Source organism: Panthera pardus, unplaced genomic scaffold (assembly GCF_024362965.1).
Source record: "Panthera pardus isolate Hobbes unplaced genomic scaffold, ASM2436296v1 HiC_scaffold_11, whole genome shotgun sequence".
In the NCBI taxonomy this organism is placed as follows: Eukaryota; Metazoa; Chordata; class Mammalia; order Carnivora; family Felidae; genus Panthera; species Panthera pardus.
This window is the reverse complement of record NW_026526666.1, coordinates 78,855,156-78,868,141: the sequence shown is the minus strand read 5'-3', so window position 1 is coordinate 78,868,141 and position 12,986 is coordinate 78,855,156. Positions and strand designations below refer to the sequence as shown.

At 44.3% G+C, this 12,986-nt stretch overlaps 1 protein-coding gene across 1 annotated transcript in view; it reads left to right on the top strand.

Moving 5' to 3' along the window:
- THRAP3 (thyroid hormone receptor associated protein 3) overlaps positions 1-12,986 on the top strand; it is a 74,997-nt gene that overhangs the window by 58,178 nt on the left and 3,833 nt on the right. The window contains exons 4-10 of the mRNA XM_019430146.2: positions 1,104-2,009; positions 3,550-4,263; positions 5,210-5,382; positions 6,130-6,241; positions 7,275-7,359; positions 9,326-9,513; positions 12,369-12,564. Coding sequence (XP_019285691.2) covers positions 1,104-2,009; positions 3,550-4,263; positions 5,210-5,382; positions 6,130-6,241; positions 7,275-7,359; positions 9,326-9,513; positions 12,369-12,564 — 2,374 coding nt within the window. The remainder of the gene's footprint in view (positions 1-1,103; positions 2,010-3,549; positions 4,264-5,209; positions 5,383-6,129; positions 6,242-7,274; positions 7,360-9,325; positions 9,514-12,368; positions 12,565-12,986) is intronic.

Sequence of the window (12,986 nt, the reverse complement as noted above, 5' to 3'; positions counted from 1 at the left end):
TGCCCAGTTAGAGTCCCAGATTGTTGGATGAAGAACACAACACTTGGCTTTAGGTTCACTTGAAAGACGTGTGGGTGGTGGTGCCGGAAGAGGGTTGGTTTTGTCATTTTCTTTACTGAACCTCCTGTGTACTTGGGTGTTTATGGTCAGATGGTGCCCTCTTGTGGCACCTAGGTAGGACCGTGTGATTCAACAACAGAAAGTCATCCACCTAAGAAATGAAACCATTTCCAGGTCCCCAGTAAATATTTTTTTTTAAGTTTATTTTTGAGAGAGACAGTGTGAGTGGGGAGAGGGGCAGAGAGAGAGGGAGACACAGAATCTGAAACAGGCTCCAGGCTCTGAGCTGTCAGCACAGAACCCAATGTGGGGCTTGAACCCACAAACCGTGAGATCACAATCTGAGCTGAAGTTGGGCTCTTAAACGGACTGAGCCACCCAGGTGCCCCCAGGTCCCCAGTAAGAAAAACAGTATTTTTGTATCTTTTGCTGACCTGATTTCAGTGAATTGTTTTAAGCTCTGAGCAGTAGCAGCTCCAAGTTCCTGTTTAAGTGTTCTTTGGTTGGGACTGTGTGTTTACAACCCAAGGTTTTAGTGGAATCTAAGGAAGTAGTCCTGCATAGACAGAGAGGGCTGAATGGGATGAGGAGTAGAGTGTTATACCACGATAAGGGGTGAGGACCTACATTTAGTCTGGACCTTTGTCTGAGCTTGCATTCTTCCTGGCTTCCAATGGGTTAGGGACCTGTAGAATCCCATGTGAAATTCTCAGCAACGTGTATACTATATTAAAATGATTTTGTTTAGTGTACTACATTAAGAACATTATTCTTTTAAGCACTGTAGAAACACATTTCTATTTAAAAAGGGCTACAGTATTAATGAAGCAATCTCAGTGTGTAATTGTTAAAACGATTCATATCTGTGTATTTGTACTTCATATGGGTCAGCAATGGGATCAGATATTTAAATTGTGCCCTTTCTTTGAAAATAAAATATTTAAGAACAGGATCTCAAACCGTTACCTCTTTGTTGGCAGGGATGTCTTAAATAAAAGGGCTTGTGTCAAAAATTCAAATGTTTCCCTCCTCCCCCTTTTCAGTTCTAGGTCTCGTTCCAGATCATATTCTCCAGCTCATAACAGAGAGAGAAATCACCCAAGAGTGTATCAGAATCGGGATTTCCGAGGTCACAACAGAGGCTATAGAAGGCCCTATTATTTCCGTGGGCGCAACAGAGGCTTTTATCCGTGGGGCCAGTATAACCGAGGAGGCTATGGAAACTACCGCTCGAATTGGCAGAATTACCGGCAAGCATACAGTCCTCGTCGGGGCCGTTCCCGATCCCGGTCCCCAAAGAGAAGGTCCCCTTCACCGAGGTCCAGGAGCCATTCTAGAAACTCCGATAAGTCTTCCTCTGACAGGTCGAGGCGCTCCTCATCGTCTCGTTCTTCCTCCAACCACAGCCGAGTTGAATCTTCTAAGCGCAAGTCTGCAAAGGAGAAAAAGTCCTCTTCCAAGGATAGCCGGCCGTCTCAGGCTGCTGGGGATAACCAAGGAGATGAGGCCAAGGAGCAGACCTTCTCTGGAGGCACCTCTCAAGACACAAAAGCATCTGACAGCTCGAAACCGTGGCCAGATGCCACCACATACACTGCTGGTTCTGCGTCACGGGCCTCTGCAGTTTCTGAGTTGAGTCCCCGGGAGCGAAGCCCTGCTCTCAAAAGCCCGCTCCAGTCTGTGGTGGTGAGGCGGCGCTCACCCCGTCCTAGCCCTGTGCCAAAACCTAGCCCTCCACTTTCCAGCACATCCCAGATGGGCTCAACTCTGCAGAGTGGTGCTGGGTACCAGGCTGGGACACACCAAGGTCCATTCGATCATGGCTCTGGGTCCTTGAGTCCATCCAAAAAGAGCCCTGTGGGTAAGAGTCCACCGGCCACTGGCTCCACGTATGGCTCGTCTCAAAAGGAGGAGGCTGCTGCTCCAGGAGGAGCAGCCTATACCAAGAGGCAAGTGTCTCGTTTCCTCTCCTGGTTGTGTTTTTATCTTGCCAGCTGGCAGTTTAATTGTAATGTGATCTAGGTTAGAGCTCTGATTAATGGTGATAAGGCAATCCCCGTTTCCTAAACTTTGCAGTAGCAACCTTGAAAAGAATCACCCAAGGAAACCTTGAGCTTAACTCTAGCTTTCCTGCCTCCCTGAATTTGTGTCGTAGCATAAAGTTTCTTTAGACTGCTCTGCAATGATGTTTTCACATTTAAAATTTGCCTTGGATTCTACCAACGTAAGCCAGAGAACAGAGTTTTGTGGGTCAGCTATCAAAAAATTATGGTCTTTGCCAAAATGAGCGGGCCATTGGAGATGTTAGACCCTGTAGGACCCACCATCTACTGTGATCAATCTGCATCAGCCCATGATGATGAAGAGCTACACCTTGTACCCTCACACCCTCCAGTTGAGGAGACTGGGCAAAATGGGAAAGCCTGAGGCTTAGTCCAGGAAGCCCTTGTTTTAAAATCACAAGGTGGGTGTGTGTCCCAGTAGAAGCTAACCAGGTTGCGTGTGTTAGAAGACGTGACTGTGCTTCTGCTGTGGGGGACATGGTGAGTTGGAACCTGAACCTTTGTGTGTGGTTGGATGGATTGGGATGGCAGAAGGAACAGGGAAGTTGCATTGGGACCAGGTTGTCAAGAGGTACTTAACCGGGCAGGTGGTTCCCCCCTCCTTTTCTCTCTCTCTCTGTCTCATTAGCATATTCTTTGGTGCCCCTGCTGTCCTTTGATTCTTCTTTGCCATATTAACTCAACTATAACTTGATTAGACTTGCTTCGTTAATGGTACAAATGAGATGTTCAGCCTCTGTACTTTCCAGCCTTCAGTGAGTCTGCTTTAAAGTGTAAGTGTGGTTCCTTGCCAGGACTGGGAGTCTCATTAGGAGACTCAAGGATGAGCTCTGCTTTTCCATAAGAACGAGTAGGATGGTTTTTGCCCTCTTCCCCCAATTAACTTGTATTTTGTTTTTATTTGTGTTCGCAGTATATTTCATATTTAGATCTTCTAGGTGACTTGAAGCAAACATGAAGTCTCTTTTGAGACTTGTATTTCCAAATGTGAGTTGTATAAAAAGCAAAACAGTCCAAGGTTGAACATTCTATGTTAACTTTGCTGAAAGCAGATTTTAAGTGACTGAGTGAAGGTTGGATAAGACCTTAATTTTTTTTTTCCTAGACCACTTACAGGTAAGTAGGTTTTTGTTTTTTAGTATCCTAAAAAATTACCTTTGCTGTTTTCTTTTTGGTTGCTCTTGTAAGATACAACTCCACGGGCCATGTATTTTTCTCTTAAATGGCATCCAAGTTCATAGATCTGTGAAGGGCCACTTTTTAGAAATTACTAGAAAGTAACCAAGTAGAAAGTCCTTTGGTAACACTGGAATCTACAAGACATGTTTGTTCAGAGAATTAAAAAAAAAAAAAAAAGAATGGTGCTGTTTTAGATCAGGTTGCTTAAAGAAGCCTCTTTTGTGTCTCCCTTGTGTTTTATAACTAGGTACCTAGAAGAGCAGAAGACTGAGAACGGAAAAGATAAGGAACAGAAACAAACAAACACTGATAAAGAGAAAATGAAAGAAAAAGGGAGCTTCTCTGACACGGGCTTGGGTGATGCGAAAATGAAATCTGATCCATTTGCTCCCAAAACTGATGCTGAAAAGTCTTTTCGGGGTAGCCAGTCTCCCAAAAGGTATAAGCTTCGAGATGACTTTGAGAAGAAGATGGCTGACTTCCATAAGGAGGACATGGATGGTCAAGATAAAGACAAAGCGAAGGGAAGGAAGGAATCAGAGTTTGATGATGAACCCAAATTTATGTCGAAAGTTATAGCAGGTGCAAACAAAAACCAGGAGGAGGAGAAGTCCGGCAAATGGGAGGGCCTGGTGTATGCGCCTCCAGGGAAGGAAAAGCAGAGGAAAACCGAGGAGCTGGAGGAGGAATCTTTCTCAGAGAGATCCAAAAAGGAGGATCGGGGAGGGCCCAAGAGAACCGAAAGTGGGCACCGGGGGTTTGTGCCTGAAAAGAATTTCCGAGTGACCGCTTACAAAGCAGTCCAGGAGAAAAGCTCTTCACCTCCCCCGAGAAAGACCTCTGAGAGCCGAGAGAAGCTAGGAGCCAAAGGAGACTTTTCCTCAGGGAAGTCTTCCTTTTCTATTACTCGAGAGGCCCAGGTCAATGTCCGGATGGACTCTTTTGATGAGGACCTTGCCAGGTGAGGTGTGGTCCTTGAACCTCAGGGCTTTAGTGGTCTAAGGGGCATCTCCTTATCCCTCTCTCTAAGGATGTTCTGGAACCAGGACAGGCCCCTCCTGTATTTCCTGTGCTATCCAAGTTTCATAGCTGATACGTCAACCTGTGTTCAGTGGAGAAGTGTGTGTCACTAAGGAGTTATGTGTTGGGGGCAGTATCACAGGGGTGGTGAAGCATCTTTGCAGTCTTCAGTGACTGGCTTTCTGGGTGTTGGGTCCCCTCTTGACCTCTGTCCATTACCCTACCCCATATACCCTGTCATTCCATTTTTTTCCCCTTAAATGTGCTTAAGGCGATTTTGCCTGTGGAGCCATCCAGAATCCATTTTTCCATGCTGGTTACCAGAGTCAGTTATTACTACAGACCTCCATCACATAACATAGCAATTTTAAAGTTGGGGCTTGGGTGGAAGAAGGGTGTGTTGGCAGAACTTTAGGGAAGAATGGTAAGGCCCAGACTGACTGTGTTTTATACCTGGTGTGAGAACCGCACAGCCAGTTGAAGTCTGCCTGAGCAGCATTCCAGGCACCTCCCACGTCACTGTCACTTCACTGAGTGGCCCTGGCTGGGCAAACTAGTTGATCTTTTAAATACTTTTCAATTTGTTGTGTGTGTTAAAACCAGCAGCGACTCCAAAAACAGAGTTACTGATGTTGAGTACTTTATTTACCCTGACCATTTGTTCCTGTCAGAGACTCCCAGTGAAAAAAGGGAAGAGAGATTTTGGATGCCCTTTTCCCTAGTTATGGTCCATTGAAATTACTTTGAACTTGGGTAGGAAGCAAAAAGGAACTTTGTGGGTAAATTTAAAACTACTGAGGAAAAAAAAGCATTGTATTTTTAGGGTTTGAGTGTTTTGACTTCCTGTATATCTTGTTCCACGGGGCCTCCCTATGTTTCTTTTTCAGACCCAGTGGCTTATTGGCTCAGGAACGCAAGCTCTGTCGGGATCTAGTCCATAGCAACAAAAAGGAACAGGAATTTCGTTCCATTTTCCAGCACATACAGTCAGCTCAGTCTCAGCGGAGCCCCTCTGAACTGTTTGCCCAGCATATAGTGACCATTGTTCACCATGTTAAAGGTGAGTGCAGACCCCAGCCTGCTTGAGCCTCCCTTTCTGCATGCTTAGCTTCCTCTGCTATAAGCAGAAGGATGAGTGGGTGACTAAGGGAGCCTTTTGGGGCCCTTTATCTCATCAAAAGGGCCTTTGAAGCTAGAGACTGGCTTGAAGAAATTCCTTCCAAGGAGGAGTTTCCATTTTGTAATTACAGACTTGAACATTTTGAAATTATAGTAACCTGTGCTCGTGAGAATAGGTAAAATACTTCATGTAAGGTTTAAAATGCTGGCAGAAGGAAGTATGAAAAGTGGCTTTTCCAGCACCTCTTTTCCTTTCTAGCAGATGAAAGCCTGTAGAGATCTCTCAGAGACTTTGTGCTGTGAATTTCTTCCCCACATTATTCTACCATTTCCTGGGCAGATTGAGGTGGGCAGGTTGGGAATGGCTGAGAGAAGTGATACAGAAGCTAGGTTGGGCCAGTTACAGGTTCTACCTGAAATCTAAACTCCAGTGGGAGTTGGTGCTGTAATTCACAGAGAAGTGAGCTCTCGGTTTCCTTGTATCCATGTCCTAAGACAAGGGACTTATATAGTGGAAACCCAGTGGCCAACATTGGATCGTGTCTGAACCAGCCGTTTTTCCTCCCTCTTTTCAGCGTGTTTGTTACGTGTATTTGACGACTTGAGTCACATCTCTGGCTACAGGTTCATGCAGAAGAGTTGAATATTCTGCCTTTGGTAGCATAACGTGTTCTTTGAATTCCCACAGAGCATCACTTTGGGTCCTCAGGAATGACATTGCATGAGCGCTTTACTAAATACCTAAAGAGAGGAACTGAGCAGGAGGCGGCTAAAAACAAGAAAAGCCCAGAGATACACAGGTGAGGACTTCAGCCTTACACTAGAGGTGGCCATAAAAGATTGCTCATCAGATAATAAACTCCTCTTGTTTTTATCAACATCAGGTGCGTTAGCAGCAGGGTTTAGGGTAAACACTCTCCAGACTCTAGGGTAGCAGTGGGCGTTTGTTGTTTGAGTGGAAAGGACATGCCTTAATGACTATGGTTGCTCACTTTGGGCCTGAGGAAGACCGGCCTTTTGATATAGATGAATCCTTGTATTGTTGGGAGCTGACAAATAGTAACCTGAGACCACTGTGAACTTTCTATAGGCAGAGTAAATGCTAAGTTTCTGTAAGCAACCCCTGTGTTCCATATATCAGTTCTTTTGGAAGAATTTGCCGTGGGTGGGAGAGCTTGCAGAATTGTGTCAAAGGGTTTAAAAGCCCAACAGTTTTAGAGTATCACATTCAATTGTGGCAGTATATTCAGCAGTTACGGGCTTTGTCTAGAAACAAACTTGGCCGTATCTTTAATTTCTTAATAGTCCGCTCTTGAGCCTGTTGCGGTAGGTAGGAGAATGCTGTTTCTACAACAATCTTCGGGTTTTAGGGTCTTTGGGGTGTGTGTACGTGCCAGGCCGTTGTTTTCTCATCTAGACCGAATCTCATAGGTAAATAATGGGCTATTATATTCTTATTCCCAAGATGAAAACTGCTCTTTGAGGTTAGCAGGGCATGGATAGTCTTGATGTGAATTTGAGATAATAGGTGTGGGTGTAGGTGAGTCTTTCTTCCTGGCTGTAACAATATTGGGAAGGAATGAGAAGTTTCTTCAGTTTGAGTTTGAGAGGTTGGTGTGTATGTTGTGTGTACGCGCCTGTGTGCTCACGGACACACCTATGGGAGAGTATAAACATATAAGCAAAGAATGTAAATAATGTATGTGTCTAAGTTAGGAAACATAATGAAAAAGAATGCCTATGATTCTGTTGCCCAACTTATGAACTAAAATGTTACCACTACTATATTCATACTGCGGGATATTAAACCTTTTTTCTGTTTTCAATTTTTAGGAGGATAGACATTTCTCCCAGTACATTCAGAAAACATGGTTTGGCTCATGACGAAATGAAAAGCCCACGGGAACCTGGCTACAAGGTGAACTGTTGCTTTGATCGTAATTCCAACAAAATGAGTGCGTTGGGCATGAACTTGACAGAAATGTGTTTGTTTAAATTACTCTCTACTTAAGTTTGTGTTTTTCTTTTAAGGATGGGCATAATTCTAAAAATGAACTACAAAGGGTTAATTTTTATTAAATGTATCAACAACCTTTGTGAAGTGGTTAGAATATGGTAAATGACCCCAAAGTCTATTGAGGTGAGCTTGAGAAAAAAAAGAGAGGAGTTTTGGAACAAGTGCCCATGATGAGAGAAGAAACTTTTTGTGATATTTTTCTGCTTGTAAGTATTATCAAATCAACTATATTACATGCACTATTTCCAACCATGATTTCAAAAAGACATGCATGTCAGAGGAGAGTGAAATATTCATATCTTAACATGGTAGACTGTTTTAAACAGCTAGTCCAGTTTTTTTTTTCTAACATTGTACCATATTTATCATCTGTCGGTTACTGTTACTTTAAAAGCTAAACATTATTTTGATAGCCCAGCTACATTTGCAATGATGTGCACGCAAACATAGTTATTAAGAAGTTAAAGCTTGTATGCAGTCTTTTTACTGTGAAATAATAGGTTTGGGTTTTTTTTTTTAAGTCTTAGTGTTTATTGACCTTCATTCACATATGCAGTTAAAATTTAAAATTAAAGATTTCCATTGCTGCTGAAACCTTTTCTAAAGATATTAATCTTCAAGTCTTCTGGACAGAATTGTCTTGGTAGTTGAATGTGATGAGAGGCACTCTGGCACAGTGTCTTCTCTCCCACCCCCTTTTCTTTTTCTCCATTTGTCGCCTCCCCCACCCCCCGGTACTCCCCCAGCTCGGCACTAACCATGTGAAATGCAAGGCTTTGAAACAGCAGAAGAGAGCTGGTCCTCAAGGCCTCGCAGAGCTGACCCCATAGAGGTGCTGGGGGTGCACGGCCTCAGGGAGCAGCTTCTGCCTTTGTTTTGTTGTTTTGTTCTGTTTTTGTCTTTGGAGGGTGCAGAGGCCCCATTCCCTCTCAAAACCAACATGATAACAATAAACCTTAAACTTATTTCGGCAAAAAGCTTAGTAGTTTGTGTAAGTGCAATGTTAATACAGAGTCAGCTGCCCATTCCTTCCTCTTTTAGAGAAGTTTTACTTCCCATGAGGCAAATCCTGGTGCTTAATGATCCTGAATCCACCTTGCCCTCTGCTCTGAGTGTCCCAAGAGCTGTCGAAAGCCTTTGCCCTGGTTTGGGACGCACAGTGCTACTGCTGTCCATCTGCGGTGCATGTACCCTGAGGCTTCGACTTCCTAGGAAGTCAGCAAAAACGGGGTTTTGCTTTCTTTTTCTGCTGCTGCTTTTTTCTTTTTTAAAATAAATTTTGACCTGGTATTGTCACTTCATGAATTTTCCGTAATGGTTTTTGATGTTCCCTCTCTAAAGCTGTTTCTCATTGTAACTAAGCATTTTGGAAGGCTGCTGAAGTGTCCCATGCTCTGTTGCTGGGCTGCATGCTCAGAGCCAGTTCCAAGGAGAGCATAAACCCATGGTGGCTGCCACAGCATAGGTAGGGAAGGACAACACGACACAGGCATTTCCGCTCTTGGTGGTGACTATAGGCCTGACCCAGCCTAACCAGCCACCCTCTAAAGCGGAATTTGGCCTTCTCAGCTTGTAGGCTAGCCAGAGTCATTACTGGGCCACAGAGGAAGCAAACAAGGCGAGATCAATGTTTAGCGTTTTCAGAAGGTAGACATTATTTCAGAGAACTGGTTTGGGTTCTGTGAGGGACCCTCAGGAAGGGACTTCTGTGGGACGTCCTGTATCCCTCCCAAGCTTGGGTGCGGTGCCTCACACTCCCAGTGCTTCCTCTGTACCGCTCCATTGGAGTGGGAACCACAGTTTGTGGGGTGGTTGAGTTGGCAGCCCTGAATCCCAAAAACCTTCATTTTGATTTCTCTCTTGGCAGACTGAGGGAAAATACAAAGATGATCCTGTTGATCTGCGCCTTGATATTGAACGTCGTAAAAAACATAAGGAGAGAGATCTTAAACGAGGTAAATCAAGAGAATCAGTGGATTCCCGAGACTCAAGCCACTCGAGGGAAAGATCAGCTGAGAAAACAGAGAAAACTCATAAAGGATCAAAGAAGCAGAAGTACGTAAGCCCCTGTTCCCTCATTCAGACTTCTGAGTGGGGTCTCTTGTCTGCTCCTTCTGGGCTCTATACCAGAGTTTCATTTAGGGTTAGGGATGATAGCAGTTTGTTCTTTGATATCCTGTAACTGTCAAGTAAGGTCCCTGGCTTGAAAACAACTTCTGCATCAAAGTAGGGGTATGATCCTTGTCCAGAGAAGGCCTCCTGGGAGGTGGGTCTTTAGTTTGGCTCTAGGGATGGAGTGGAAAATCATTTGGGAATTCCTTTTGGGTTATTTTAGACATTTTCTTTGATACATTCTTTTTCATCACAAATTTTAATGGGGAGGTTATGTTTTAGAAATGGCTCAAAGTTGTTGGCTCATAGTAACACTTTTGTCAAAGACATAGGGTGAAACTAAATATAGGACAAGGTTGTTGATTTTTTTTTTTTTTTAAGAACATTCTTTCCCCCCCCCCCCCGGTTAATGTTTCTTTATTTTGAGAGAGAGAGAGAGAGAGAGAGAGAGAGAGAGAATGAATCCCTAGCAGGCTCAATGCTGTCAGCACAGAGCATGATGAGGGGGTTCTTGGGGCTCTGTCTCACAAAGCATGAAATCATGACCTGAGCCAAAATCAAGAATTGAATACTTGACTGAGCCACCCAGGCGCCCCAAGATTGTTGATCTTAAATGCCCTTTAAGATCTAGTTTGACAGACACTTCCAAGTAAGGTGTTCCAAATATTCTTTAAACAAAGGTAGCGTTGTTGAACTTCATAGGGCAGCATTCATGCCAAGGTCCTGTCATTTCTGTTTACATCTGTGAAAGTTCCATGACTTTTCAATCATGTCTCATTAAACGTAGAATTGAAGCCCCACACATTCCCATATGAAGCAACACCACTTTTGCTGTTTCTGAACTTTGGCCAGCAGGCGTTTTCATTATCCATTTTCTGATAACAATCCTTTGAGATAAGTTGCATGGTTGGTATGGTACCCACTTTGCCCATTTGAAAGATAAGCTGAGCTTATAATGATTTTTCTGAAATGACATAATTATCAGCTGACATCAAAACTCAGATCTTCTGTCCCACTTTTTCTTCCTTCCACTGTGTTACTTGTGCATCAGAAGCCCTGGCACTTGCCAGGACTGCCCCCTGACAAAGGGACCTGATAATCCTCAACAGGGAGTGGATGTGGTGGTCCAGTAGTCCTCAGCACTGCTTCTGGTGGAAAGGAGGCAAAACCCCTCAAACATTTCAGGGTTGGGTTTGGATTATTGATCCTGATTCCTTTCCCTGGAACACGTACCTCTTCCCCTGACTTGCTGTGTGATGTTGAAACCCTAGTGTTTTGTGATTGGGGCAAGAAGAAAGATGTTTAATCTCGTTAAATATCATTCTTCAGGGGCTCCTGGGTGACTCAGTCGGTTGGGCATCCGACTTCGGCTCAGGTCGTGATCTCACAGTCCGTGAGTTTGAGCCCAGTGTCAGGCTCTGTGCTGACGGCTCGGAGCCTGGAGCCTGCTTCTGATTCTGTGTCTCCCTCTCTCTCTGCCCCTCCCCTCTCATGCTCTGTCTCTCTCTGTCTCAAAAATAAATTAAAAATTAAAAGAAATTAAAAAAAAAAAAATATATATATATATATATATATCCCATCACTCTTCAGTTTACAAAAACGGTTTCTCGAATGACTGAAGAACAACTTAACCCAAGATCACACAAGTAATAAAAGTGATACTGGGACTCCAGTCTGAGGCCTTTTGGGATCTTGTTTTTAAAACCTCTTAGAAAAATCCTGTGATGATAACTTAGATTTCCCCTATTTATGAGTAAATGCTAGAAAGAGGCACTAGGATTTAAATATTGAATTTCTTGAGCTTCTCAAATGGCGAATGTGGTGGGAGAGGGAGCAGGGTGCTTTGTTTGCGAAATGGAGGGGGACATGGGAAGGGAGGATAGCAGTAGGTTATTGGCGCTTGGCTGGCCTTTACCTCTAAGTGTCCTCTACTCCTGGGAGCCTGGCCTTTCTGCCATCTTAAAGGCAGCCAGTAACCCCCACTAGCACATGGCAGGACTGGCACCGACTTCTCCATAGACGGTGACTCATTGTAGTAAGCTAATTTGCCCTGGTCTGTAATTTCTCTCAGATGAAGGAAAGGGAGGGAAGTAACTCTGGGAAGAGTTTTGCCGGATCCTGTGCTTTAATAACTCAATCTGTTTGAGCTCAGTGAGAGGTGGTATGTGGGATAGTGGTATAATTAGAGCTAGGTTTGAACCCCAGTTCTGCTCAGCTCTGTCACCCTGAATCTCTTGTCTATAAAGTGGGAGAAATAATACTGAATAATCACAGCCGCCATTCACTACACACCTGCTATGTCATTGTGAAGTGTTGAAGCATATTGTTTGTTCAGTCTCTAGAACAGGCCTAAATTAGGCCAGTAGTGTTCTTCCTATGAGAAATAAAAGTAATGTAAAGCACTAAACACATGGTAATATATTAAACCTCTGTCCCAGTTCCAGATACGTCATGGCTTGCAATGCAGCGTTCTCTCCTCTGCCTTTCTAGTTCATGCAAATGTATTATACGGGGCCATGGGCTGTGTTCTGTTCCTTCTCTGTGTATGTCCCATGTTCATCACAGGCTGACACATAGACCTGTCACTGAACATGACCCACAGAACTGAGAGGAGGCCTCCTAGGTACCCTGGGTGGGTAAGCTGGGGGTGAGTTGGGTGTTTTGAGGTTACTCAGTGTCTTCAGTGTTTTCATCACAGATATGTTCCTGATTGCCCTGTGCTTCTTACCAGAGAGTACAGCCAAGGGCTGTACCCTGGAGCTTGGTGATTTAAATCCCTGGCTCTTCTGTTTTCGTAGGAAGCACCGGAGAGCACGAGACCGGTCCAGGTCATCCTCCTCTTCCTCCCAGTCATCCCATTCCTACAAAGCGGAAGAGTACACTGAAGAGACGGAGGAGAGGGAAGAGAGCACCACAGGCTTTGACAAGTCCAGACTGGGGACCAAAGACTTCGTGGGTCCAAGTGAAAGAGGAGGCAGAGCTCGAGGGACCTTTGTAAGATCCTGCCCCCTCTCCCTTTCTCTGAGCCCCTATTCCTCCCAATTGTTTGTTTATCCAAATACTAGTTTTATTGTCCTTGATACAAGGAATTCAGTCTATAGATCCCAGAATCTGTGGTTCCCCTCTTCCTTAAGCTTTTTCTTTTTACTTATTTTTCTTACCTAGAAAGCCTCTTGGGGCTTCTGGCCTCATTATTTCCCCCACTTACCTTGACTCCCTGCTGTGTCTGTAGGGAGGGCCTTGTGCCATATGGTCCTCTCTGTATGGGCTCCAGACTTGAGCTAGAGACCATTTGACTAGCAGATTGACCAGAGGACTGCTGTCTGTTCTGCACTAGAACAGGATTTGAACAGAAGGCAGGGAGTTGTTTTTCTCCATTCCTGACAGAGTCCTTTGTTCCTTTTCCCTACTTAATG